Source organism: Muscardinus avellanarius (genome assembly GCF_963383645.1).
Source record: "Muscardinus avellanarius genome assembly, chromosome: 18".
Taxonomy (NCBI): domain Eukaryota; kingdom Metazoa; phylum Chordata; class Mammalia; order Rodentia; family Gliridae; genus Muscardinus; species Muscardinus avellanarius.
Genome location: NC_137804.1, coordinates 8563545 through 8591013, shown reverse-complemented (window position 1 = coordinate 8591013; position 27469 = coordinate 8563545). Strand labels below are relative to the sequence as shown.

The following is a 27469-nucleotide window of genomic DNA, read 5'->3' as shown; positions in this document are numbered from 1 at the left end:
TCACCTGGCAGAAGAGAATTATATCCATTACTTTAGTGGTAGAATGGCATTTCCAGCTGATCTCAGTTCCTTCTAGGATTATGTGACAACTTTGCTTTTGACATTAGGCCACTTCTAGTTGGGCAGCTTCTAATTTTTTCCATCTTTCCAGGTCATTTACACTTTGCTTACTACATAGAAACTGACCACATTTAGAGCCACATTAGCTTTACAGATTATTCCTGGAGGAAAGGGATGGTTGAGGTCTTAACTCTCATGCTTTGAGACTCTTGTATAGGTCAGCCTGATGGTATGGTTCAAATTCCTGTGGGAAATAATTTTCCATGCTGGGTGTGGTGGCTCATGCTTGTAATCCCAGTATTTGGGAGGCTGAGATAGGAGAATCAAAGGGGTTGAGGCCAGCCTAAGCTACTTAATAAAGCCCTCTGCAACTGGTAAGACCCTATTTCAAAATAATTAAAAATCGGGCTGAGGGTGTAGCTTGGAGGTAGAGTGCCCCTATGTTCCAACCACAGTACTGCAAGAAAAAAAGTAATAAATAAAAATTCGGCTAAATCTATGCTTTTCACTCCTCACTAGTGAAAAGTTCCCAGCTTCAAGTAAAGGCAATTAGAAGCTGGGCGTGGTGGTGCATGCTTATAATCCCAGTACTTGGGAGGCTGAGACAGTAGAATTGCAGGTTTTGAGTCAGCCTCAGCTACTTAGTGAGGCCCTCTGCAACTTAGTGAGACCCTGTTTCAAAATAAAGAGTCAAAAAATAGGGCTGGGGGTGTAGCTCAGAAATAGAATGCCCTTGGGTTCAATCCCCAGTACTGCAAAAAATAAGTAAGCTGGATGTGGAGGCATATGCTTGTAATCCCAGTATTTGGGAAGCTGAGATAGAAGGATCACTGTTCGTGGACAGCCTTAGCTACCTAGTGAGGCCCTTTGCAACTCAGTGAGATCCTGTTTTAAAATAAATAATAAGCCGGGTGTGCTGGTGCATGCTTGTAATCCCCGCACTTGGGAGGCGGAAACAGGAGGATTGCGCTGGTTCGGAGTCAGCCTCACTGGCTTAAGAGACCCTGTTTCCAAATATAAAAGTGTAAAATAGGTCTGGGAGTGTAGCCCGAAGGTAGAAGGGCTTCCAGGAACCCCATTACCATAAAAAAAAATAAATAATAAAAAGTAGGGCTGAGGGTGTTGCTCAGAGGTAGAATGCCCCTGGGTCCCATCCCCAATACTGCAAAAAAATTAATTAAATAAATAATAAACAAAAATAAAAATAAAGTAGAGTTTGGAGTTTAGCTTGGAGGTTGACTTTCCCTGGTTTAGTGGAAGGGAGGGAAGAATAACAGTTTCTCCCTATATTGCTGAGGCTGGCCTTGAACTGGTAATCCTCCTGTCTCGGCCTCCTAAGTGCTGAGATTGCAGGTGTGTGACACCACACCCAGCCTAACTTTTTAGCTTTGTTTTGCTTACGTGTTCACTTATTCTTGTGTGGCTCAGTGTACATAGTGGGTCCTGACGCATGTATAGGCAGTAGTGCGATGTGCTTTTTAGGTCTATTAATTCACACTGTGTTGAGCCAGTTTGATTTTCTGTTTCTTAACCTGAGATCACGTAGCACTCTAAATGGCCAGTTTTCAGTGTGACTGGAGGTCTTTGAACTTAAAACCACGTATCTTCTCCTGTCAGTAGCTGCTGAAAGAATAGTACTCCCTGTTTTCCGATGCATGCTTAAAGTAAAACCCTTCCATGGCATGTCTTCTGGTGCTATAATGACCTGTAGCTCTTACATCCACTGTCCTGTTTCCAGCCTGTTGCAGAAGCAAAGATTCCTGACAAGCGGGCCTCACCATCCAAGCCCACCTCTGCTCCAGCCCTCAGATCTGGATCCCGGAGTACCCCGACTGTTCTGAAAACCACAGCAGCTGCCATGCCTGCCTCCACGGGGCCAAGCAGCAGAAGTCCCCCAGTGCCACTCCCAAAGAGGCCCACTGGTGAGTGTTGTCTGTCCTTCTGGGCCTTGGCTTTGCCTCAACCCTACTCTAAGAGGCATTACCAACAGTTTACAGACCTGCTTACACCTGTTGTTACTGGACAGTTCTACAGTGGCAACCTGGTAGGCCTCGTATTTAACAAGCCTTGATCTCCATGTGAGCTTAGCAGTGGTGTAAATTCAGAAAGATTATGAATGAAGGGTATTTTTATGAATTCTCAGGTACAACTTACTGTTACTTTCTCAGTAACTCCACAGCACATAACAATTTGTGGCCCTGGAATATGTGACAATAAAAAATAGGCAACTCAGTCCAGGCGTTATGACACAGGCCTGTAATGTCAGTACTTGGGAGGCTAACACAGAAAGATAGAAATATTGCAGCTAACCTCCTCAACTTAGCAAGACCCTGTCTCAAAATAAAATTTAAAGCAGACATGGTGGCATACACTTGTAATTCTACCATTTGGGAAGCTGAGACAGGTGGATTGCAGTTCGCAGACAGCCTCAGCTACTTAGTGAGGCCCTTTGCAACTCAGTGAGACTCTGTTTCAAAATAAAGAATAAATAATAGGGCTGGGGATGTAGCTCGGAGGTAGAATTTCCCTGAGTTTCATCCCTAGTACCGCCAAAATAATAATAATAATCAATCATCATCATCATCATCATGATCATCATCATCATCATCATGATGATCATGATGATGATGATGATAACAATAAAAATTTTAAATGCTTGGGCTGGGCGTGGTGATGCATGTTCATAATGCCCATAGTTAGGAGGCTGAGATAGGAGGACCACAGATTTGTGGCCAACCTCATCTAATTAGTGAGGCCTTCCACAACTTAAACCCTGTTTCAAAATAAAGAATAAAAAATAGACCTAGGGGTGTAGCTCGGAGGTAGAATGCCCCTGTGTGTAGCTCAGAGGTAGAATGCCCCTGGTTTCCATCCTCAGTACTACAAAAAAATAAATAAGTAAAAATTTAAAAAAAGAAATAAAAAAATAGGGCTGGGGGTATTGCCAGGAGGTATGGCCTTGCACCAAAAAAAAAAGTCTGGGGAGCTTGGTATGGTGGTACATACTTATAATCCCAGTACTTGGGAGGCTGAAACAGGAGGATTGAAGGTTTGAGCTCAGCCTCAGCAAGGAGTGCCTCTCATCAACCTAGACAGACCCTGTTACAAAATAAAAAAATGGGAGACATAGCTCAATGGTAGAGTAAGTGTGGATGTGGGCGTGTGCACACACACAGGCAAGCGCAGTGTTGTTTTTTTTTTTGGCAGTACTGGGGATAGAACCCAGGGGCATTCTACCTCTGAGCCACATCCCCAACCCTATTTTTTTTTTTTATTCTTTATTTTGAAACAGGGTGTTGCAAAGTGCCTCACTAAGTAGCTGTCTGCAAACTGCAATCATACTGTCTCAGCCTCCCATATGCTGGGATTACAAGCTTGCGTCACCACGCCCGGCCACACACGCCCATTTTATTTTGTACTGGGGATTGAATTTGGAGTTGTCCTACCTCTGGGCTTTTTAAGTTTTTCTCTATTGAAATATGGTGTCACTAATTGCTGAGGCTATCCTTGAATTTGGGATCCTCTTGTCTCAGCCTTCCAAGTACTGGGATTACAGGTGTGTACCACCATGTCTCACTCACAGGCATTATGACAGCCTCTTCCAAAGCCCCGTAGAAGACATTGTCAGAATCGCACATAAGAGTAAGATATTGTAAAGCTGAGCATGGTGATGCAAGCTTATCATCCCAGCATTGGGGAGACAGAGATAGGAGGATCGCAGTTTGCAGACAACCTCAGTTACTTAGTGAGTTCCTGTGTAATTCAGTGAGACCCCTTTTATTATTATTATTATTATTATTATTATTATTATTATTATTATTATTTTTTGCAGTACTGGGGATGGAACCCAGGGGCATTCTACCTCTGAGCTAACTCCCAGCCCTATTTTTTATCCTTTTATTTTGAAACAGGGTCTCAATGTGTTGCAAGGGATTCACTAAGTAGCTGAGGTTGTCTGCAAACCGTGATCCTTCTGTATCAGCCTCTGGAATGCTGGGATTACAAAAGTGTGCCACCACGCCCAGCCCCAGCCCTATTTTTCTTTACTTTGAAACAGGGTCTCACTGCTTTGCAAAGGGCCTAGGTAACTAAGGCTGGCCGTGTACAGAGATCCTCCTGTCTCAACCTCCCAAATCCTGGAATTACAAGTGTACCCTACCATACCCGGCTAATTTACTCTTTTTTACCATGTGGTCGCACATGCCACTTCTTGGATGGCTGAGACAGGAGGGTCACAGGTTTGAGAATAGCCTCAGCAATGTAGCAAGACTCTGAGCAACCTAATAAGACCCTCTTTGGAAACAAAAAATAAAAAGAGAAGGGATATAACTTGTGGTAGAATGCCCCAGGGTTCAATCTCCAATATATATCTATCTATGTCTGTCTGTCTGTCTGACACACACTCTCTCTCTCTCTCTCTCTCTCTCTCACACACACACACACACACACACTCACACACACTCACACACACACACACACACACAAATACGGACCACTTTTTTCTAGAAACTAGTAGAGTCTTTGGCTGAAAGTGCGTACTCATTAATTATTGAATGAATGATAAATGATGTCAGCACTGGATGAACCACTCAGTTTGTTAAACTAAATTATATTGATATCTTCATAGCCATCAAGACTGAGGGGAAACCTGTAGATACCAAGAAGTTGACTACAAAATCTGTACCAGGTAATGTGCTGCCTTTGCTTGTGAACCTTAACATGAACCCCACCTTTTCCTCTCCCATGATCCCTTGTTACCTCTCACTTCTGTCTTGCAGCTGAGTTGAGTCGCTCAAAGAGCACCTCCACCAGTTCTATGAAGAAAAACACTTCTGCTGGGTCAGCACCCCCAGCAGGGGTGGCTCCCACTCGAGTCAAGCCTACCCTTACACCTCCCCGGCCCTCCATGCCTCCTTCCATGGACAAGAAGTCCACTTCAGCCAAGCCCAGTTCCTCAGCCCCCAAGGTGAGCCGTCTAGCCACCAATGCCTCTACTCCTGATCTGAAGAATGTCCGCTCCAAGGTCGGCTCCACGGAAAACATCAAGCATCAGCCTGGAGGAGGCCGGGTGAGTCCAGGGAGCCTTAGGTCCGTGGCATGCCACTCCCTGCTTCTCCCCTGCCTCATCCAGCCATTGGCAAAGAACTATTAGAACATTAGATTCAGTAGCAGGGAACTTCAGCCTGGACTCTGTAGTGGGCTTTGTACACCAGTAGCCGGGAAGGAGTGTGCTGAGTTCCGAGCTATCTCTTTTCTTCTTTAACATAGGGAGCTCCTGTTCTATATTTTGGGGTTTGGGTTTATATTTCTGTTTGGAGGTAAAAGTATTACAAAAAAGTATAGAGGAGCCCTCAGAGACTTCTAGGGTGAGAGATACCCCAAACAATAATATCAGGCTAGGCAGGAAGTGGAAAACCTCTTAGTTCCCCAGTGCCCAACTTGAGTGGAGTCTGTCTGAAAGGGGACTGGAGCGTCCTGGCGCCATTATGCTTTCTGCCACAAGCCTCTGGCGTTGCTAAATAATATGACTGCGCCTGAGTGAAGTTAGTGAGAAAGATGCATAGGCTACAACATTTCAATTTGAGGATGTTCTGGTTGCCTGGATTCCAGAGTTATGTATTAGATGTTAGGAGTCATGGGTGCTCAGTACATGGAAAAGGTAGTGGCAGAAATCCAAGAGTATGCTCAAGTCAGTGGTGCAGGAACCATCTCAGCTGCATCATTTGGCAGCACTTCAGCCATACCATATCACCTGGGTTAGGATACTTGACTTATTTCAGTCCAGAACTGTTAGAAATTGAGGAGGGGGAAACCCAGGCAGTATCTTGGTGCATGTAGAAGACACTGGTGGAAAATAGGTCAGCGTGTAATCTGGGCCTCAGAATTGCTTTTAGTAAGCAACGTTGGCTCAGTAACACCCAACCCAACCTTTGGTTTTACCACTGCTGGCTCTTCTCCCCCTCTTTTGCTCTTCTTAAATGTTCATAATATAAAAGTTCAGGAGGTCTTGAGTATCTTGGTCAAATGATTACATTATTTTCTGTTCCAGTATACCTAAAGGGCATTTCCCATAACTAGTATTGGCTCCCTGTGACCATGGTGGCTCACATGCGGCATGTCACATTAGAGTGGGAGGGCATTGTGGTTTGAAAATGGTAACCCTACACATGTATCTTCAGGAGAGGATTCTAATTTGATCTGCCTGGCCTTCCTTTGTGCCTTTTCTCAGTAATTGGTGCCTTGATCTCTTCCTCAGGCTCAAGAATTTGGCTGCAGCTCCTCTCCCTGTTCTTGGAAAACTCTGACTTATCCTAGCCTGGAAAACATGTTTTTCCCCTAGGAACAAGGGTGACTTGCTTCTGCTTGGCAGCCCAGCCTGGATTTGAGGTCCCAACAATCTTCCTTTCTTAGCATTTGGGCTCTCATCCTCTTGGTTTGAAATTTGCCCTCCCTTTATCTCCATCCAGGCCAAAGTAGAGAAAAAATCTGAGACAGCTGTTACAGCTCGAAATCCTGAATCTAATGCAGTCACTAAAGCAGCCAGCCCCGTTGCGAGTGCACAGAAACCGCCTGCTGGTAAAGTGAGTTGTGTTTAGACTTCCCTTTGAAAGGTAAAAGATGGTAACACTTTTCTTCCAGCCTGAGTCACTTTCCCTTCTACTGTACTTTTCTCCTTTCCTTAATAAGTTTCTACTTCTGTCCCATGTTCCTTCCTTCGTTTGATGACTCCTTCTTCAGAAAAATTTTATATTAATTCTGAAAGTCAACAGAGTTGAGAGCTCATTAGCCCTTTGGGGACTGTTTATTCAGCTTTATAAAATGAAGTAATAAACTCTCATTCACTTCCTTCACACTGTCCTTGATCTGAAACCCATCTCTATGTGTAAAACACACACAGCACCAGGCTTTTTCTCATGAGACATGCTGTGATAACTTCTCAGTACCCAGTCCCTGCAGCCCAGTCTTCTAACTTGAATTAGAAGTCCCTTCTCAAGCCAGGCGTGGTGGTGCTTTGGAGGCTGAGAGAGAAAGATTATACAGGTTCGAAGCCAGCCTCTGATACTTAGTGAGGCTCTCAGCAATTTAGTGAGACCCTGTTTCCAAATAAAGTATAAAATAGGTCTGGGAATATAGCCTGGAGGTAGAAAAGCCCCTGGGTTCCACTCCCAATACCACCACCACAAAATAAATAAAAATATATAAATAAATAAAAATGAAATAGGGCTGGAGGTGTAACTCAGAGGTAGAATGCTCCTAGGTTCAGTTTCCAAAACCAAACCTAACAAAAATCTAGCTGGTTATGGTAGCACACGCTTGTAATCCTAGTATTTGGGAGGCTGAGACAAGAAAATCAGAGGTTAGCTGCTAGCCTTAGCTACTTAGTGAGATCTTCTGCAACTTAGTGAGACCCTGTTTCAAATAAAGAATAAAAATTAGGGCTGGGACTATAGCTTGAAAGTAGAATGCCCCTGGATTCAATCCTTAGTACCACCAAAAAAAAAAAAAAAAGTTTATTTAGGTGTAGTGATACACACCTTTGTTCTTAGTTCTTAGGAACTGAGACAGTAGGATCACAGGTCCATAGCCAACCTCAGCAACTTAGAAAAGCCCTCCGTATTTTTATTTACTTATTATTTTGTTGTGGTGATGATTGAACCCAGGGTCATTCTACATCTAAGCAACATTCCCAGCCCCCCGGCCCTTTTTTTTGTAGTAGTAGTACTGGGGGTGGAACCCAGGGGCATTCTACCTCCGAACTACACCCCCAGCCCTAGTGTTTTTTCTTTATTTTGAAACAGTCTCACTGAGTTGCAAGGGCCTCACTAAGTAGCTGAGGCTATCCACGAACTGCAGTCCTTCTGTCTCAGCCTCCTAAATGCTGGGATTGCCCTTATTATTTCTCAACAGAGTTTTACTATATTGCTGGCAGTCTCACTAAATTGCTGAAGCTGCCTTCTAACCTGCGATCCTCTTGTCTCCGCCTCCCAAATACTGGAATTACAAGTGTGCACCACCATGCCCAGTGGGGCCAGGCTCTGTTTAAAAACTAAAAAAGAGCTGGGGATAGAACTTAGAGGTAGTGCCGGGTGTGGTGTCGCATGCTTGTGATCCCAGCATTTGGGAGGCGGAGACTAGAGGATTGCTGTTCGAGGACAGCCTCAGCTGCTTAGCGAAGCCCTTCGCAACTCACCCTGTTTCAGAAAAATAAAACTCTAAAAAATAGGGTTTGGAGTGTAGCTCGGAGGTAGAATGCCCCTGGGTTTCATCCCCAATACCACAAAAAAAAAAAAGGAAAAAAAAATCTAGACCTAAAACTTTATTGTATTGTGCTTTCCTTAGGCCTCAGTCGGATGGCTTAAATATAGAAAATGCTTAGGCTGAAGCCTCTGCTGTTCATCCCCACTGTCCATGATTTTATATTCATTTGTTCTTTAATATGAGCAGGTTCTCTTCCCTTCTGTCAGTATTAGATCTATGTCATCCAGCTTCCAGTACTTCTCAGTACAACCTGTTTTGCAACCAGGGTTGAATCTGGCTCCAGCAATTCCAGGCTCCAGGTGTAAAGGATGATGATAGGTCCAGAGGATCAGAATCTTTGCAGAGAGGAGCTAGGGACACTTTGCCCAGCTTGAGGGGAAGGGCAGGACTGGCTGAGAAGGTGGGGTCATGCCTGAGATCGCATCAGGGGCCTGCTGCTTTCTGGGCTTGGTGAACCACAGCCAGTCTCCAAGGAGCCGTGATGACAACCCTGTGGCACTTGTGCAACACTTGCTTTTGTATGTTGTCTGTCCATATATTTTACTCTCATTTTTGCTTTCAGATTCCTTTCCTATGCTTTTCCACAACATTCTGCCAAAGATGGGACAGAGGGTTAACAACACTGTCAGCCACTGTTTTCACATGTGAACTCACTGCCTGCCTCTTGTCAGATCTAACCAGCCCTTTCCTTTTGTGTTGTTTTTTTCTGTTCTCCTAACTCTCCAGGTCCAGATAGTCTCCAAAAAAGTGAGCTACAGCCATATTCAGTCCAAATGTGGTTCCAAGGACAATATTAAGCATGTCCCTGGAGGTGGTAATGTAAGTATGAGCTCTGATCCACTTGCATTTGCAAAAGTAGTGGTATGGCCCACCATGGGGAACATGGAGAGAGGGCCACTTACCCTAACAGACAGGACCACAGGCCTGGGTTGGGGCTTTGTCTCAGAAGCAGGCCAATCAGGTGAGAAAATTCCATGCTCAAATGTTTTAGGCGCCAGGCATGTTGCAAATACCTGTCGTCCTAGTAATTGGGAGGCTCAGTCAGCAGGATTATAGGTTTGGAGCCAGCCTCAACAACTTAGCAAGGCCCTCTACAACTTAGACCCTGTTTCAGATTAATAAAATGATGGCACATGCTTGCAATCCCTGTACTTGGGAGGCTGAGACAGGAGAATTGCAAGTTCTCTGGCAGCCTCAGTGAAGCCTCCACCACTTAGTGAGTTTCTGTTTCAAAATAAAGAATAAAAAATAGGGCTGGGGGTGTAGCTTGGAATAGAATGCCCCTAGGTTTCATCCCAGAATAGAAAAACAAACAAAACAAAATTAATAAAATAGGACTGGATCATTGCTCAGAGGTACATCCCCATGGTTCAAACCCTGTACCAAAAAGAAGAAAAAAATTGTTTGGGCTAGGCATCTGGGTGCCCATGAACAGCAGGCAATACTACTTGTGTCTTCTCTCCCCTAAAGTGAGAAGCAGCAGCCTACTGCCTGTCTCTCATATGTCCTTGCCGTGCACATATGTCTTCAGGCCCTGTTAGCTCTTGGGCAAGTCCCGCTTCTAAGGCAGCATCCAGACATTCCTGAGCCCCCCAGGCTTGAGTTCGTGCCATTATAAATAGAATCAGCTGGACGTAATGGCGCACGCTTGTAATCCCCGCACTTGGGAGGCTGAGACAGGAGGATCGTACAGGTTCAAAGCCAGCCTCGGCTACTTAGTGAGGCTCTCAGCAACTTAGTGAGACTCTGTTTCCAAATAAAATATAAAATAGGTCTGGGAGTATAGCCCGGAGGTAGAAAGCCTCTGGATTCCACCTCCAGTACCACCAAAAAAAAAAAAAAGAAAAAGTATAAAATAGGTCTGGGAGTATAGCCCAGAGGTAGAAAGCCCCTGAGTTCCACCCCTAGTACCACCAAAAATAAATAAATATAAAATGAGAGAATCCATATCTTCTTCCTAACCATTCTCTGCTTTTCTATCTTCATTACTGGTCTATTTCTTCCACCTCCTCTTATTTTCCCTTCATCTCCTTTTTCCATTTCTATTTATTCTCTAGTTTTTAACTTTTTTTTTTTTTTTTTGGTGGTACTGGGGTTACTGAAAGCCCTTCTACCTCCGGGCTACACTCCCAGACCTATTTTATACTTTTTATTTGGAAACAGGGTCTCTTAAGCCAGCACAGCTGGCTTCGAACCTGTGTGATCCTCCTGTCTCCGCTTCCCAAGCGCGGGGATTACAAGCGTGCCTCACCACGTCCAGCTAGTTTTTAACTTTTCTAATCCATATGTTTAGTCTCTTTCTCCACCTTTTCTTTTTGTTATCTGTTCTCTTCCATAGAAAACATATTTTCCCAATCATGCTACTGTTCTGTGTTGGCACTTTGATCTGTGTTGGGTACACAAGTGATCCCAGCTCATAGAGGTGTCTGGTCCAGGGAGAAATAGTGCTTTTTTCACTTGTCCCTGTGATAGTGCCCAGGCAAGGGGAATGTGCAGAGCTGGGCCAGGGCGTGTTACAGAGCTGTCACATGCAGCCCTGCCTGCCGTACTTCTTCCAGCCCAGAGTGAGAAAGAATATTCCACCTTGGTTTCTTTGGCGTCAGTTTGGTTCTGTCTCTTTTTCATGAACTGGGTTAAGTCCTATCCTACCCCTCTGTTGTTTCTGTCAGGATGAGAGGCTGAGAGCAAGATCCCAATGAATACTAACCAAATGTCTACCAGCTACACAGAAACATATCCCTTAATCAAGCCAGTGAGCTTTAATAGAGAGGAGAGGGTGATGTGTTAGTCTAACATAACAGCTTCCTCTGTGACTGGTACTAGTTTAATATTTTCTGACATTTTTGGTTCTGTTTCACTCTTGTTATGGGAGAATGGGTATCCAGATCTATTGGCAGGTTATTTCAAAAGCATATATTGGAATCTGTAGTAGTCCTGCAGGTTCTCACAGATGGACAGAGGACAGCCTCTACACAGGTAGAGCAAGGCACAGATGATGCCATGCATACCAAGAACTTGTTTCTTTAAGAGACAGATGTAGTTCTGATAGCTAGCAGGCTTCCCTGACGAGGGGATGCTTGGACCAGCCTATAGAGGAAACACACAGCCTAGACTGGAAAGATCATTTGGTCCTGGAGGCAGGAGTTGCAGGTACAGGTGAATAGCCAGGGAGGGAGAACTATGTTTTAGAGGTAGTAGCCTTGTCAAATGGGTAGATTAGTGAAGATTGTTAAACTTTTTTTTTTTTTTTTTTGCAATACTGGGGATGGAACCCAGGGGCATTCTACCTCCGAGCTACACCCCCTGCCCTATTTTTTATTCTTTATTTTGGAACAGGGTCTCACTAAGTTGCACAGAGCCTCACTAAGCAGCTGAGGCGGCCTGCAAACCTGTGGTCCTCCTGTCTCAGCCTCCCAAGTATTAGGATTATAAACATGCGCCACTATGCCCTGCTCATAATTTTTTTTTTTTTTTTTTTTTTTTTTTTTGCGGGTCTAGGGATGGAACCCTGGGGCATTTTATTATGGAAATTTAAAAATGTTCAAATGTGCAGTAGAAAAAATAGTGAAATGACCTCGATATATCTTTTACCCTCCTGTGTTTACTATCCCCATGGCTAGTCTTGGGCGTTCTGGGTTAGCCTACCAAGTTTTGTTTTGTTGGCACTGGGGATTGAACTAAATTCCATCTCTGAGCTACACCCCTAGACTGATTTTTATTTATTATTTGGAAACAGGGTCTCACTAGGTTGCTAAGAGTCTCACTAAATTGCTGAGGCTGTTCTTGAACCTGTGATCCTCCTGTCTCATCATTCGAGGTAGTTTATTTTGTTTTTGTTTCATTTGTTTTGTATTGTTTGGTACTAAGGATGGAAACCAGATACATTCTACCTCCAAGCTATACCCCCAGCCATGTTTTATATCTTATTTGGAAACAGGGTCTCACTACGTTGTGGAGGGCCTAAGTTGCTGAGGCTGGCTTTGAACATGTGATCCTAGTATCTCAGCCTCCCAAATACTAGGATTACAGGTATTCCACAACGCTTGGCTCCCATTATTTTGAAGTCAATTCCAGATATATAAGAAATCTGAATATATTTTAATAAAGCCATATGTAGTGTTGCAAATTTGTAATCCCAGTACTTGGGCGGCTTAGAGTGGAGGAAAACAGGTTCACAGCATGCCTCAGCTAATTAGGGAGACCCTGTTTCAAAATAAAAATTTTTTAGAAAATAGGGCTGAGAAGCCGGGCGTGGTACACGCTTGTAATCCCAGTGCTTGGGAGGCTGAAACAGGAGAATCGCATAGGTTCAAAGCCAGCCTCAGCTACTGAGTGAGGCTCTCAGCAACTTAGTGAGACCCTGTTCCCAAATAAAGTATAAAATAGGTCTGGGAGTACAGCCTGGAGGTAGAAAAGCCCCTGGGCTCCACCCTAGTACCACACATACACACACAAAAAAATTAAAAATTAAAAAATTAAATTAATTAATTAAATAATATTAAAAATAAAATAGAACTGGGGTTTAAAAAAAGAAAAAGAAAAGAAAAGCCGGGCGTGGTGGCGCACGCTTGTAGTCCCCGCACTTGGGAGGAGGAGACAGGAGCATCTTGCAGGTTTGAAGCCAGCCTCGCTGGCTTAGGAGACCCTGTTTCCAAATAAAAATATATATATAAAATGGGTCTGGGAGTGTAGCCCGGAGGTTAGAAGGGTTTTCAGGAACCCCAGTACCACCAAAAAAAAAAAAAAAAAAAAGGAAGGAAGGGAGGGAGGGAGGGAAAGAAAGAAAAGAAAGAAAGAAAGAAAGAAAGAAAGAAAGAAAGAAAATGGGGCATGGTGGCTTCAGCTACTACTTAGCCCTTTGCAACTCAGTGAGACCCTGTTTCAAAATAAAAAATAGGGCTGAGGGTGTAGCTTGGAGGTAGAATGCCCCTGGTTTCCATCCACAGTACTAAAAAAAAAAAAAAAAAAAAAAAAACAAACAAGCACTGAGGGTATAACTTAGAGGTAGAATGCTCTAGGGTTCCATTTCTATTTTTTTTTTTTTTTTTTTTTGTGGGTCTGGGGATGGAACCCAGAGGCATTTGACCTCCGAGCTACAACCCCTGCCCTGTGTTTCATTCTTTATTTTGAAACAGGGTCTCACAGAGTTGCAAAAGTCCTCACTAAGTAGCTGAGGCTGTCCGCGAACCACGATCCTCTGGTCTCAGCCTCCGGAATTCTGGGATTACAAGCCTGTGCCCCCATGCCTGGTTTAGGGTTCCATTTCTAGTGTCACCAAAAAAAAAAAAAAATTGTAGAAATTTATAAGACAAGGATTCCTTAAAATACATATAGAATAGCTGGGTGTGGTGGCGCACACTTGCAGTCCCAGCATGTTGGAGGCTGAAACAGGAGGTTCACACAGGTTTGAAGCCAGCCTCAGCTACTTAGGCCCTTTGCAACTTAGTAAGACCCTGTTTCAAAATAAAGAATAAAAATAGGGCGGGGAATGTAGCTCAGAGGTAGAATGCCCCTGGGTTCCATCCCCAGTACCACACACACACACACACACACACACACACACACACAAAGAGCTGGGAGCCAGGTGTGGTGGTACACACTTATAATCCCAACATTCAGAGGCTGAGATGAGACAGGAGGATCTAGTCTCAAAACTACCATCCTCCTATCACAGCCTCCCAAGTACTGGGATTACACATGTGCGCCACCATGCCCAGCTCAAGTTTTCTATAATTGAATACTAGGCAAAAGGCAAAGAAATCATGTATGGAATACTGTCAAGCAGTATGTGGCTCCACACCTTATCAATAGAGCAGAGAGTGACAAAGTGATCTCTCTTAACTTTGCACAGAACATCACTGGGCTATATGGTCTTCATACTTTCAGGGTGTGGCATTCAGCTTAAGCAACTACTAGGTTGGCAAGCAGGATGGTTCACTTCCTTTTGTTCTTCCACTTGTGAGGCTGGGGCAAGAGGATTGCTTGAGGCAAGTCTAAACAACAAAGCAAGACTCCATCTCATAAAAATAAAGATGCCTGTTTTCCTTCTGATGAACAAGAATTGGAAAACTACTCTTGAGTTAGTCATTTTTCCCTGACAAGTTTAAATGAGATACCTTAGCAAGGCACAGTGGCCCACGCTTGTAATCCTAGTACCTGGGAGGCTGAGACAGGATTGCAGGTTTGAGCCCAGCCTCCACAATTTAGTGAGTCTTTCCACAAATTAGTAAGATCCTATTTCCAAATAAGAGATTAAATCAGGCTGGGGTTTTAGCTCAGAATCCCTCTGGGTTCAAACCCCAGTGCAATAAATAAATGAATGAATGAGAGCTGGGTGTGTTGGCGCACGCTTGTAATCCCAGCATTTGGGAGGCAGAATCCGGAGGATTGCAGTTCATGGGCAGCCTCAGCTACTTAGTGAGGCCCTCCACATCTCAGTGAGACCCGGTTTCAAAATAAAGAATAAAAAATAGGGCGGGGGTATAGCTTGGAGATCGAATGCCCCTGGGTTCCATCCTCACACCCGTAAAAATAAAATAAACAAATAAATAAATAACCTTGTTCTAAACCAGATACAGTGTTTTTTTTTAAAGGGTCTGGGGATGGAACCCAGGGACATTCGACCTCTGACCTATACCCCCTGCCCTATTTTTTATTCTTTATTTTGAAACAGGGTCTCACTAAGTTGCAGACGGCCTCACTAAATAGCTGAGGCTGTCCGCGAACCACAATCCTCCAGTCTCAGCCTCCCAAATTCTTGGATTACAAAAGTACACCACCCACGCCCAGCCAGATAGGATTTACAAGGTGTCTAGAATGTGTCATATATTCCTTCTGTACTTGTGTCTGTCTAGGCAAAATTGTTTTACCATTTTGGAATAATGAGAAAAGTAGAAGCTGTGTGTGTGTGTGTGTGTGTGTGTGTGTGTGTGTGTGTGTGTGTGTGTGTCTGGTACTAGTGATGGAATCTAGGGACTTTTCTACTCCCGGGCTACATTCCCGGACCTAGTATATAATTTTATGTGGAAACAGGGTCTCACTAAGTTGCTGAGAGCCTAAGTAGCTGATGCTGGCTTTGAACCTGCATGATTCTCCTGTTTCAGCCTCCCAAGTATTGGGATTACAAGTTTGGACCTCCGCACCTGGCTGAAGCATGTGTTTTCATAGTAACATTTTGTCTGCAAATGATATGAAGCATGTGAAGCAATTGATGGGTGGAATGGCAGGTGCCTGAAGTCCTAGTACTTAGGAGGCTGAAAGAGGAGGATAACAGGTTCCAGTCCAAGTACATGGTAACGCAGCAAGGGCCTGTTTCAAAATGAAAAATAAAATAAGGCTGAGGACATAGCTCAGAGGTAGAATGTTCCTGAATTCAGTTACCAGTACCAAAAATCAAGAGCAAATAATAAAATAGATATGAGGCGAGGAAGGTAGACAGGTTGAAGATAGAGCCATGTGAGGCTTTTGGAGAAGACAGCTTTTGGGCTGGGCCTTAAAAGATGGGGGGAGGTTAGGTGTGATGGGGCATGCCTGTAAGCCCAGTACCTGTGAGGATGAGACAGGAAGATCACAGGTTCAAGTACAATCTTAAGAAGAAGTGAGACTCATTAACCTATTGAGACTGTATTTCAGAAACAAAAAGAAGGACTGGAGGTGTAGCTTGCAGGTAGAATGCTGATGAATTCAATACCCCCCCACACACACACACACACAAATCATTTGTTGGATGAAGTAGTGCATATTTGTAATTCTAGTACTTGAGAGGCTGACACAGGAGGACTACAGGTTTGCGGCCAGTAACATTAACATAGCAACTAACTGAGATCCTGTTTCAAAGTAAAAATAGTCTAAGGGTATAGCAAAGAGGTACAATGCCCCTGGATTCGTTTTTAAACCAAAATGGTGTGACATCTTTCAGGACCTGGTCGGCCAATGAAGGTGTTGATTATATTAGAAAGTCAGGGCCAGGCGTGGTAGCCCATGTTTGTAATCCCAGCATTTGGGATTAACAAAATAAAGAACTCAACTTCTTAATGAGGCCCTTCTTTCACAACTTAGTGAGACCCTGTTTCAAAATAAAGAATAAAAAATAGAGCAGGGGGTGTAGCTAAGAGGTCAAATTCCCCTGGGTTTCATCCCCAGACCCACAAAAAAAGAACAACTTCAGTTTGTGAAGAGGTGACCAAACTTTTGGATATTGGCCCTAAGACAGGCATCAGAGTCACAAACACTTGCATTCTCAAAGATGTTATTTGCTGACATGTTTATAGACTTAGAAAATACAAGCCAGATGCCAGAGTGGTACACACCTATAATCCCAGTACTTGAGAAGCTGAAACAGGAGGATCACAAGTAGCCAGCCTCAGCAACTTTGTGAGACCTTGATTCAAAAATAAAAAGGGCTGGGTATATAGCTCAGTGGTAGGGTATCCCTGTGCCATGGCAGGGAAATGTATTAAAAAGAACTGGAAGGAAATATGTCAGTATCTGATTCCAGGTTTCTCTGGGTGAAAAGTGTGATGATTAGGTGGAACAAAAAGGGCAGTCAGGAGAGCCTCAGTGTTGGTTTCTGGACCTCGCACAGTGTGAGAATAGCAGTGTGGAGGTCACCTTGCTACATTTGCATGGCAAACAGTGGCATGATGAGAGGTAAAGAGCAGCACCAGGATGGGTTAAGGGCTCTTTTAGTACTTAGAGAAGTGATCCTGATCTCAAGTAGACAGGGCTCATTGAAGAAGGGGAAAATGTTGAATGTAGAAAAAGTTATGAGGTTAATAGAAGTTTGACCTTGACAGTATATCCTTTCTTGAGGCAGTAATTTTCTTTTTGTTTTTCCTCTTAGGTTCAGATTCAAAATAAGAAAGTGGACATCTCCAAGGTCTCCTCTAAGTGTGGGTCCAAGGCCAACATCAAACATAAACCAGGTGAGTGGCCCTTCCTGGCCTGCTGGGATTCACTGGGCAGTTGCTCTCACCTTGGACTGTGAATAGTCTTCTGATTGTAGAGGACCTTATGCCATAAATTCATGGAGCCACATTCTGGCCAGAATGCATGGTGGAAGCCAGTTTTCAGTCCCTGTCAGGAAAGGCAGGTGCTGCCTCTGAGGAGGAAGAGGGACAGTTTGCATAGGCTGCCATCTGCACAGCTGTTCTTTTGAGCACCTCCTCTGTGCCTGGCACTGCTGGCCCAGGACTAGGGGCAAATTGTATGTAGGCTGCGGACCTGGGTCAACCACTCAGAGGAGCATTTCAGGAGCTAATGGTGAACAAGTACTTACTGGAGAGTGGTGGTTGGAATTCACCTGTCAAATCCAAGAGCAAATGCCAGGCGTATTGGTGTACCACGATGGCGTTGCTCTTAACTGATTGGTGATTAAGTTGTCTGTGACATGAATGACAACGAAGCCGCCATGGCAGCAGGGAAACGGAGAGGAGAGAGATGTCTCCACTCCTGCTGTCCCACTAGCATCTTGCTTTTACTGAGGGCCATAATCAAAGCATTGTAAGAAATTGTTAATTACAGGAAATAGCAAAGCAAATATGGGGTGAGTCAGGGAATAACACCATGGTAGTCACATATGAATCAGGAAAGAAAGTGTAAAAAAGGAAATTGTCAGATTCTTTGCTTATCAGTCAGGGCCCCTGGCTATCAGTACCATTTGGAAACTTGTCTGGGTTCAAACAATTCCCACTTGGCTGAGCAGTTTGTGCCCTTCCCAAGCTGGACTGAAGTGACCTCAAAGCAGATAACTAACAATGCTCCCAACAGTGGCGCACACTTGTAATCCCAGTACTCGGGAGGCCAAGACAGATGGATAGCCTCAGCAGCAAATAGTGCGACTTTCATCCGCTCAGCTAGATCCTATTTCTAAATAAAAATAAAATAGGATTAGAGGTATAGCTCAGAGGTAGACCTCCCTTGGGTTCAAGCTACAGTGCAAAAAAAAAAAAAAAAAATCCAGGGGCAAATAATGTCCTCCTAGCCAGGTGTGGTGGTACATGTTTGTAATCCCAGTACTTGGGAGGCTGAGACAGGAAAATCTGATTTGAGCTAGCCTCGGTACTTAGTGAAACCTGTTTCAAAATTAGAAGAATACTGGGCATGATGGTGCGCACTTGTAATCCCAGCATTTGGGAGGATGAGACCAGAGGATCATGGTTCATGGACAGCCTCAGCTGCTTAGTGAGGTCGTTCACAACTCAGTGAGTCCCTGTTTCAAATCCCAACATTTGGGAAGCTGAGACAGGAGGATTGCGGTGTGTGGACAGCCTCAGCTACTATTTAGTGAGGCCCTTTGCAACTCAGTGAGACCCTGTTTCTAAATAAAAGAATAAAAAATAGGACTGGAGGCTGGGCATGGTGGCGCACTTGTAATACCAGCATTTGGGAGGTTGAGACCGGAGGATCATGGTTCACGGATAGCCTCAGCTACTTAGCCAGACTCTTCACAATTCAGTGAAGTTTCAAAAAATAAACAAACTAAAACATAGGACTGGAGATGTAGCTCAGAGATAGAATTCCCCTGGCTTCCATCCCCAGTACCGCCAAAAATAAAAATAGGACTGGGGGTGTAACTCAGAGGTAGAATGCCACTGGGTTCCATCCCCAGTACTGCAAAGAAAAAAAAAAAAGAATAAAAAAATAGGGCTGGGGGTGTAGCTCAGAGATAGAATGCTCCTAGGTTCCATCCCTAGTACTGCAAAATAATAAATAAATACATAAATAGAATTTTTAAAAATTGGGCTAAGGTTGTAGCTCAAAGGCAGACCTCCCCTGGGTTCAATTTCTAGTACCACAAAAAATGATGATGATGATGATGATGATGATGATGATGATGTCCTCCTCCAGCAACAGATATTGAAGGCCAGTCCTAATGGTTCATTTCCGCATAATGTCCAAACCCCACGTGTGAATCTTGCAGCTGGATCTTGGCATCTCCTTTCTCCATGGCTTGGTCCAGTTACCCCTACAGTAACCTCTGAGCAGAGCTGGTTCCTGGGTGCACAGCCCATCTGGGGTGGGGCTGTTTCACTGCTGTGCCAGGCTGGCCAGTCTGGCATCACACAGGGTCAGCTGCCTGAGCATGTGCAAAGGCACAGAAATCCCTTCACTCTTAGGAGTAAGGCCTATCTCGGAGTGTGTGCTGTTTAAAGTGATCAAAACAGTTTACTCCTTAACTATTGTCTTTTGTCTGGAAAATCCACTTTTTTGACATACCCCTTTCACTAGTGACACTAAGTGACTTGAGGTCTAGTTTTTGCCATAGCTAAACATTGCTATGTGTAGGACATCCAGAGAATTCAGCAAGAGCTGGGTGCCAGGATTTACAGTGTGATCTGAAGGAAGATGGTAGAGTGGACTCACAGGGAAGTAGGCAGCCAGGTGTGGTGGTGCATACCTGTAATCTCACTACATGGGAGGCTGAGATAGGAAGACAGAAGGTTCAAAGCCAGGCAGGAAGACGGTGGGACTCTCGGCAACCTAGGGAGACTCTGTTCTCTCTTACTTCTCTTTTGTCTTTTTTTTCCCTTTTCTCATTTTTCTTTTTTTTATTTTTTGGTGGTACTGGGAATATAACCCATGGATATTCTATCTCTGAACTATACTCTCAGCCTTATTTTATTTTATTTTATTTTGAAACAGGGTCTTACTATATAGTTGAGACTAGCTGTGAACCTGCAATCTTCCTTTCCAAGCCTCCCAACTACTGGAATTACAAGCGTGCGTCACTATGCCCAGTTGAGATGCTATATCAAAAACCAAAATAGGCCGGGCATGGTGGCGCACACTTGTAATCCCCACGCTTGGGAGGCGGAGACAGGAGGATCGCGCTGGTTCGGAGCCAGCCTCGCTGGCTTAAGAGACTCTGTTTCCACATAAAAATGTTAAAAAATAGGTCTGGGAGTGTAGCCCGTGGGAGTGTATACCGGAGGTAGAAGGGCTTCCAGGAACCCCAGTACCACCAAAAAAAAAAAAACAAACAAACAAAATAGTCGGGCCTAGTGGCCCACGCTTTTAATTCCAGCATTTGGGGGGCTTGGACAAGAGGATCACAGTTCGGGAACAGTGAGACCCTGTTTCAAAATAAAGAATAAAATTGGGTTTGGTGGTGCACGCTCATAATCCCAGCATTTGGGAAGCTGAGACCAAAGGATTGCTGTTCCTGGACACCCTCAGCTATTTAGTGAGGTCCTCTGCAACTTATTGAGACCTTGTTTCTAAATAAAGAATAAAAAATAGGGCAGGGGGTATAGCTCCAAGGAAGTATGCCCCTGGGTTCCATCCCCAGTACCACAACAAGAAATAAAAAGAAGTAAAAAGAAGACAAGCCTGGTGACACACACTACCAGTTGGGAGGCTGAAACAGGAGGATCTCAGTTCGCGGCCAGTTTCAGCTACTTAGTGAAGCCTTCTGCAACTTAATGAGACCCTGTTTCAAAATGAAGAATAAAGTCGGGCGTGGTGGTGCACGCTTCTAATCCCAGCATTCAGGAGGCTGAGACCAGAGGATTGCGGTCACAGACAGCCTCAGTTACTTAGTGAGGCCTTTTGCAGCTCAGTGAGACCCTGTTTCAAAATAAAGAATAAAAAATAGGGCAGGGGGTGTAGCTCAGAGCTCAAATGGCCCTCTGTTCCATTCCCAGACCTGAAAAAAAAATTAAATAAATAAAGCTAGCCATGGTGGCACATGCTTGTAATCCCTGCATTTGGGAGGCTGAGACAGGATAACCCAGGTTTGAGGACAGACTCAGCTACCTAGGCCCTTTGCAACTCAGTGAGATCCTGTTTCAAATAAAGAATAAAAAAAAAAAGGTGGGGTGGCAGTATAGCTTGGAGGTAGGATGCCTCTGGGTTCCATCCTCAGTACCGCAAAGGAAAAAAAAAAAAAGCTGTGTGTGGTGACACATGCTTGTAATCTCAGTACTTGAGAGGCTGAGCTAGATGGATCGCAGGTTCGCAACCAGCCTCAGCTACTTAGTGAGGCCCTGTTTCAAAATAAAGAATAAAGCTGGGCGTGGTGGTGCACGCTTGGAAGACTGAGACAGGAGGATCACACAGGTTCGAAGCCAGCCTCAGCTACTTCGTGAGGCTCTCAGAAACTTAGTGAGACCCTGTTTCCAAATAAAGTATAAAATAGGTCTGGGAGTATAGCCCGGAGGTAGAAAGCCTCTGGGTTCCACCCCAGTACCATAAAAAAAAAAAAGAAAAAAAACAAAATAAAGAATAAAGAATAGGGCTGGGGGTGTAGCTCAGAGATAGAATGCCCCCTGGGTTCCATCCCAAGTACTGCAAACAAAAATATATGTACACACCACACACACACACACACTCTCACACACACACACACACACACACACACGAAAAGTCTGGGGGTGTAGTTCAGAGGTAGTAAACCCCTTGCTCCATTCCCAGTACCCCCCCCAAAAAAAAGGATGAAAAATAGGGCTGGATGTGTACCTTGGAGGTAGAATGCCCTTGGGTTCAATCCCCAGTACTGCAAGAAAAACAAAATAAAAATAAGCCAGGTATCGTGACATATGCATGTAATCTCAGTCCTTGGGAGGCAGACAGAAGCATCACAGATTTAAGCTAGCTCTACTAACTTGGGCTCTCAACAAATTGGCAAGACCCTGTTTCAAAACAAAAATAAAAGCCAGACGTGGTGGCAAATGCTTGAAATCCCAGCATTGGGAAGGTTGAGACTGAAGGACTGTGGTTAATGGACAGCCTCAGCTACTTAGGCCGTTTGCAACTCAGTGAGACCCAGTTTCAAAATAAAAAATTAGCCAGGCGTGGTGGTGCACACTTGTAATCCCAGCATGGGAGACTGAGACAGGAGGATCATGCAGCCATCCTCAGCAACTTAGTTAGATGATGTTTCCAAATATTAAGAAAAAAAATAGGTCTGAGAGTGTAGTGCAGAGGTAGAAAGCCCCTGGTTTCCTTCCCTAATACCACAATAAATAAATATAAATAGCAGGAGTGGTGGCACACGCTTGTAATCCCTGCACTTGGGAGGCTGAGACAGGAGGATCACGCAGGTTCGAAGCCAGCCTCAGTTACTTAGCTTCTCAGCAACTTAGTGAGACCCTGTTTCCAAATAAAATATAAAATAGGGCTGGGAGTATAGCCCGAAGGTAGAAAGCCTCTGGGTTCTACCCACAGTAACCACACACACACATAAATAAATATAAATAAATAAGGCTGGAAATGTAACTCACAGGTGGTTTAACTCCCAGTACTACAATTAAAACAAAACAAAAAAAAAGTAGCCTATTATGACAAGCCTGTGCACCTTCCCTTGCTTGTCCTCAGAGGCACCTGGGAGCAACTTCTATTTCCCCACTTCCTGACTGGGCACACAGCCAATCTTTGGCAGCTTCAGTCCTGTCTTTCCTGCAGGGGTATTTCCCTACCACTCTCAGTGATGATTCCTTTCTGATTCCAGGCGGAGGAGATGTCAAGATTGAAAGTCAGAAGTTGAACTTCAAAGAAAAGGCCCAGGCTAAGGTGGGATCCCTTGACAATGTGGGCCACCTGCCTGCAGGAGGTGCTGTGAAGGTAACACGTCACCGAGGCAGAGGGCTGGGAGGTGGTGGAACCATGGGCGAGGGGCAGGGTCAGGCGGGCACCTGTCACCGCCGCTCAGTCTCCTTATGAGTCCTGTCTCCACCTGCACCGTTGTTGTTTTCTTCATTGTTCACCATTAGTTCCGAATGAGGCAGGAGAGGTGGGGAGGCCCAGCCCAGATACCTGGGACCTGTGAGTTGGCAGCAGGCCCTTACTCCTTGAGAGCCTTGGTGCCTGTAGAGTACCTTCCCAGCATCTGTTTCAAGGAGTGGAGTGTCGGTACCTTCTTCATGTCAGTCTCCATTTTTGGCCTAGATTCAAGGTTCCCCTTTTTTAACTGCCAGTGTCAGCATACCTACTGGGACCTCTGGACAACCTGCACAGGCAGCCCTTCCTTAGACTCTGGGGGACAGCTCACATGGGTGGCAAAGTGCCCTTGGCACTGGCTGGGCCTCTCCTCCATTCCCTCCCTGTTCTGTTCCCTCCTTCCCTCCCTTCCTCCTTCCACAGTGCTGTGAGACCCTACGTGTGCAATGATACTGTCTGTGTTTTGTTTCATGTCAGGGGCTAGTGCAGGCCCTGTGGGAGGGTGCAGTATCTTACAGGCTTCTGAGCACAAGGATATTGCCCACTGCTCAGTGAAAGGTGAGGAAGGGTCAGAGGACAGAGCAGCCACTCTGGCCTTTCCCCTGCATCTGCCCACCTAGTTCTGGCCCATTATTTTGTCCCATCCTTTGATTCTATCCCTAGTCAGCATCAGTGTGCATTGTGAAGAGTTCCTTTTTTTTTTTTTTTTTTGGATCTGGGGATGAAACCCAGGGGCATTTGACCTCCGAGCTACACCTCCTGCCCAGTTTTTTTTTTTTTTTTCTTTATTTTGAGACGGGGTCTCACTGAGTTGCAGAGGGCCTCACTAAGTAGCTGAGGCTATCCTCGAACCAAGATCCTCCGGTCTCAGCCTCCCGAATGCTGAGATTACAAGCATGTGCCACCACGCCCAGCTGTGAAGAGTTCTTGCTGAGGTCTTTTCTGAATTGAGTCTGTCTCAGTAGACCATTAGGTATGGTCTGGTATCTTGGTCAAGGCTATATAACAAGCAAGCACAGACCAGGATTCACAACTGGGCTTTGTCTGCCTACCACACACACTCACACTTCTTTTCTTTTCTTTTCTCTTTTTTATTTCGGTGGGCCTCACTAAGTAGCTGAGGCTGTCCTCAAACCGCAGTCCTGTCTCAGCCTCCCGAATGCTGTGGGATTTGAACGTGCACCACTACTCCTGGCCGGCTGACTTGCTTGCTTCCTTCCTTTCTTCCTTTCTTCCTGCTCAGATTGAATCCAGCAACATTCTACCTCTAAGATACACTCCAGCCCTATTTTATTTTTATTTATATTTTGTGATACTGGAGTTTGCATTCAGGGGCTTTCTATATCTGAGCTACACCCCCAGCCCTATATTTATATTTTATTTTGAAACAGGGTGTCATTAAATTTCAGAGTGCCTCAGTAAGTAACTGAGGCTGGCCTTAAACCTGCAATCCTCCTGTCTTAGCCTCCCAAGTTACTGGGGTTACAAGCGTACTGCACCACTATGCCTGGCTAGTTATTTTATTTTGAAACAGGTCTCACTCTGTTGATGAGAGGCTCACTACTTCCTGAGGCTGGTTGTTAACCTGTGATACTCATGTCTCACCCTCCCAAGTCCTTGGGTTACAGGTGTATGCTACCATGCACAGCTGCACCTGGGCTTTTCTGACTCTGAGTCTTGTACTGTTTTCTCATTTTCTACATAGTTTCTGGTACTGTTTTTCTACTACTTAAAACTATTTCTTTCACTGTTCTGATTGAAAGCCATGGAAGAGTCTTGTCAATTTTTCACTTGGCAGTCTGGGACATGGTGATCCATCTTACTGGGGCCGCCCACTCCTGTTCCCTCTCTTCTGCTTTGTCCATACTGATAGTTCAGTGTCTCCCAAGTGTCCCTCTCCACCTCCTCCAGGTCCCAAGAGGTACCTGGGTCACACCTTCTTGAATACCTTCTTCCTGGCTCCCTGTGTTCCTGGTTCAGAATGTGCCCAGTACAGAAAAGGGCACATGTCAGGGGGATGCAGCCACATAGATGAGCAGGCAGGGTTCCTGTGAGCTGCTGAGGCCTCTCTGAGCATGTGTGGTACAGGGGTGTTTGGGCTTCAGGGGATCAGCAGTGGCATGCACCTGGAGGCCATGGGCAGGGCTGTGTGTAAGGCCCACCATCACTCATCTCACTCCCTCCCCGCTGACCCTGCATTGTCTCCTCACTGTTTCATTGTAGACCGAGGGCGGTGGCAGCGAGGCCCCTCTGTGTCCGGGCCCCCCAGCTGGGGAAGAGCCAGCCCTCTCTGAGGCAGCGCCTGAAGCTGGGCCCCCCTCTGCATCCCAGGGCCTCAGTGGCCACGCCTCCCTGTCAGGGGGCGGTGACCAAAGGGAGGCCCCGACCTTGGACAGCCAGATCCAGGAGACAAGTAAGTGGCTGGGCTCGGCCTGAGGGCCAGCCAGGGGCCCTGCCACTGGCCAAAAATTGAAACCACTTTGTTTTTTGACTAGAGTTTGGCCTAAATTTTAACAAAGTAACCTTTTATTTTCCAGGCATCTAATGATGACATTCTGGTCTCGTCTTCCATCTTCCCTGTGTTCCCCTCTTGTCTCTCCCGTTGCCCCCTCCCTTCCCTCCTCCCATGTCACTGCAGATTGAGACCTACAGGCTGACGTTCCGGGCAAATGCCAGGGCCCGCACCGACCATGGGGCCGACATTGTCTCCCGGCCACCCCACTTCCCGGGTGGCCCAAACTTGGGTTCCCGGGCCCTTGGCCCCCTTCCCAGGGCTGTCTACTAGGCCCATGAGCACTGGGTGCTGGGCAGTCCCTCCCCTCTTCTCTTGCCCCACATCTGTTTTCCCTTACCTTAGGCACAGTGTCTGGCCTGCTCTTGTCCACCACTGTACCTCGGCTCCATGAATGAAGATCGGGAGGGGTATCTCATGAGATCTAGGAGGGAACTGGATTCCAACCTCCTCTTTGTTTTTTTTGGACCAAACCCAAAAGAAACTCATACACTGCCCCTCTTCCTTGAGTCACCTGGAGTGGGGGAGCAGAGGTGGATTCTTTGTGGCAATCCAACACTGACTACACCTCCTGGAGCCTACTAAGCCACTGCCTCTCCCTTGAACCCCATGATGGCACTCACTATGGAGGTGGCGCCAGGCCCTCTCGATATCCTGCCTCAAGTTAGTTAGGGGTCAGTGCTGCCTGTTCCCTGCTGCTTACCATACTTGCCTAGCTGCTATCACACTTTGCTTTGTTCTCTCTCTCCCTAATAACTTATAAACTGGTGGGATAGTTTGAAGGTTTAAGCCATGTCTAAATGAGAGTCCTCTGTAGGTGTTACAGGAATTGGGGAGGAGAGACCTGAAGCCCTTCCCCCAGGAGGATGTCAGGTGTTGGGCTGCCTTGCTCTGGGTCGTTTGGGGCCCTGGAGATGCTGGGCAGGAAGTTAGATGTGGGCTATAGGTCAGCGTGAAGTGGTTGTGTTGGCATTTTGCGTATAATGCTGCTTTTCTAACCAAGAGGCTGGTTTTGGCATATGTCTCATCTGTTGCTCAACTGTGCGATACAAAGAGAGCTGGAGGACAGGAAAGGGTAATGGAGGTCAAAGTCCCTCAGGTGTAGGCCTTGGACATGCAAGCCTTCATGTCTAGGGAAGCCTGAGAACATCAGAACTCTTGTGGACAGTGGGGAATCAGGTCTGGAAATTTAAAAATAAAAGGCTGGAGACTGCACCACTCACTCTACTTCCCTTTTAGCCTGACTTGGGGGGCAGGGGAAGGGGCAGAAGAGGCCGGCCGGTGCAGGGTGCAGGGGCAGTCAGCGCTGCTGGGCCTGCTTGCGAGATGGCTGCAGTGATAACTCCTAGGAATTGTATTGACACAAGATCTTATTGCACTTGTATTTTTTGTATCAAAGTTTGCATGGTTTCTAATAAAGGATTAAAACCTAAATTTGTAACAAAATGGCCTGGAAGTTTCCACGGGCTTCTCTTCCATAGGTGCGTTTTCTGCTGCGCAGACGTACCTCTAAAGGGGCCCAGGCTTGGCCTCTTTGGCCTCCACTTCTCTAATCCTGCATTAAAGTTTAGATTTGACCGCCACGTGGCATGAAGGATCTCCCTATTTCCAAGAGAGCAGATTCTTTGGGAAGATTTGACACCAAATCTCCAGTTCCCCTAGCACATATGAAGAAATGGCGACTTGGTGGATAAAGTTCTGCAGAGCCAAGGTGTGGGCTCTCCTTCCCAGACCGCAATGCTCTCATGCCAGAGTGGGCAAGATGAAACAGTACCATGGGCCCAAAGCACCACTGCCTGCCCTGGCTTCAACCCTGGGGCCGCACAGTGGCTAAGGTCATCAACAGCCCCTGGGGCCGCACAGTGGCTAAGGTCATCAACAGCCTCTGGACTTTTTGGTCCTTTGGTCTAGGATTGGGGAGGAGGCGGCAGCCCAAGTGGAGAGCTGTCTAAGGAGGTCATGGGTTATCTGGTCCTGGTT

The 27469-nt window shown here is 45.6% G+C and overlaps 1 protein-coding gene across 1 annotated transcript in view; it reads left to right on the top strand.

The window, feature by feature from the left end:
* Nucleotides 1-27082, top strand: part of MAP4 (microtubule associated protein 4) — a gene marked incomplete at both ends in the record, with an annotated part of 109038 nt that extends 81956 nt beyond the window's left edge. The window contains 9 exon segments of the mRNA XM_080715343.1: nt 1799-1982; nt 4688-4747; nt 4839-5128; nt 6528-6641; nt 9046-9138; nt 17162-17243; nt 22769-22881; nt 25201-25390; nt 26991-27082. Of these exon segments, the coding sequence (XP_080571469.1) occupies nt 1799-1982; nt 4688-4747; nt 4839-5128; nt 6528-6641; nt 9046-9138; nt 17162-17243; nt 22769-22881; nt 25201-25390; nt 26991-27082 (1218 nt within the window).
* Nucleotides 27083-27469: the final 387 nt, after the last annotated feature.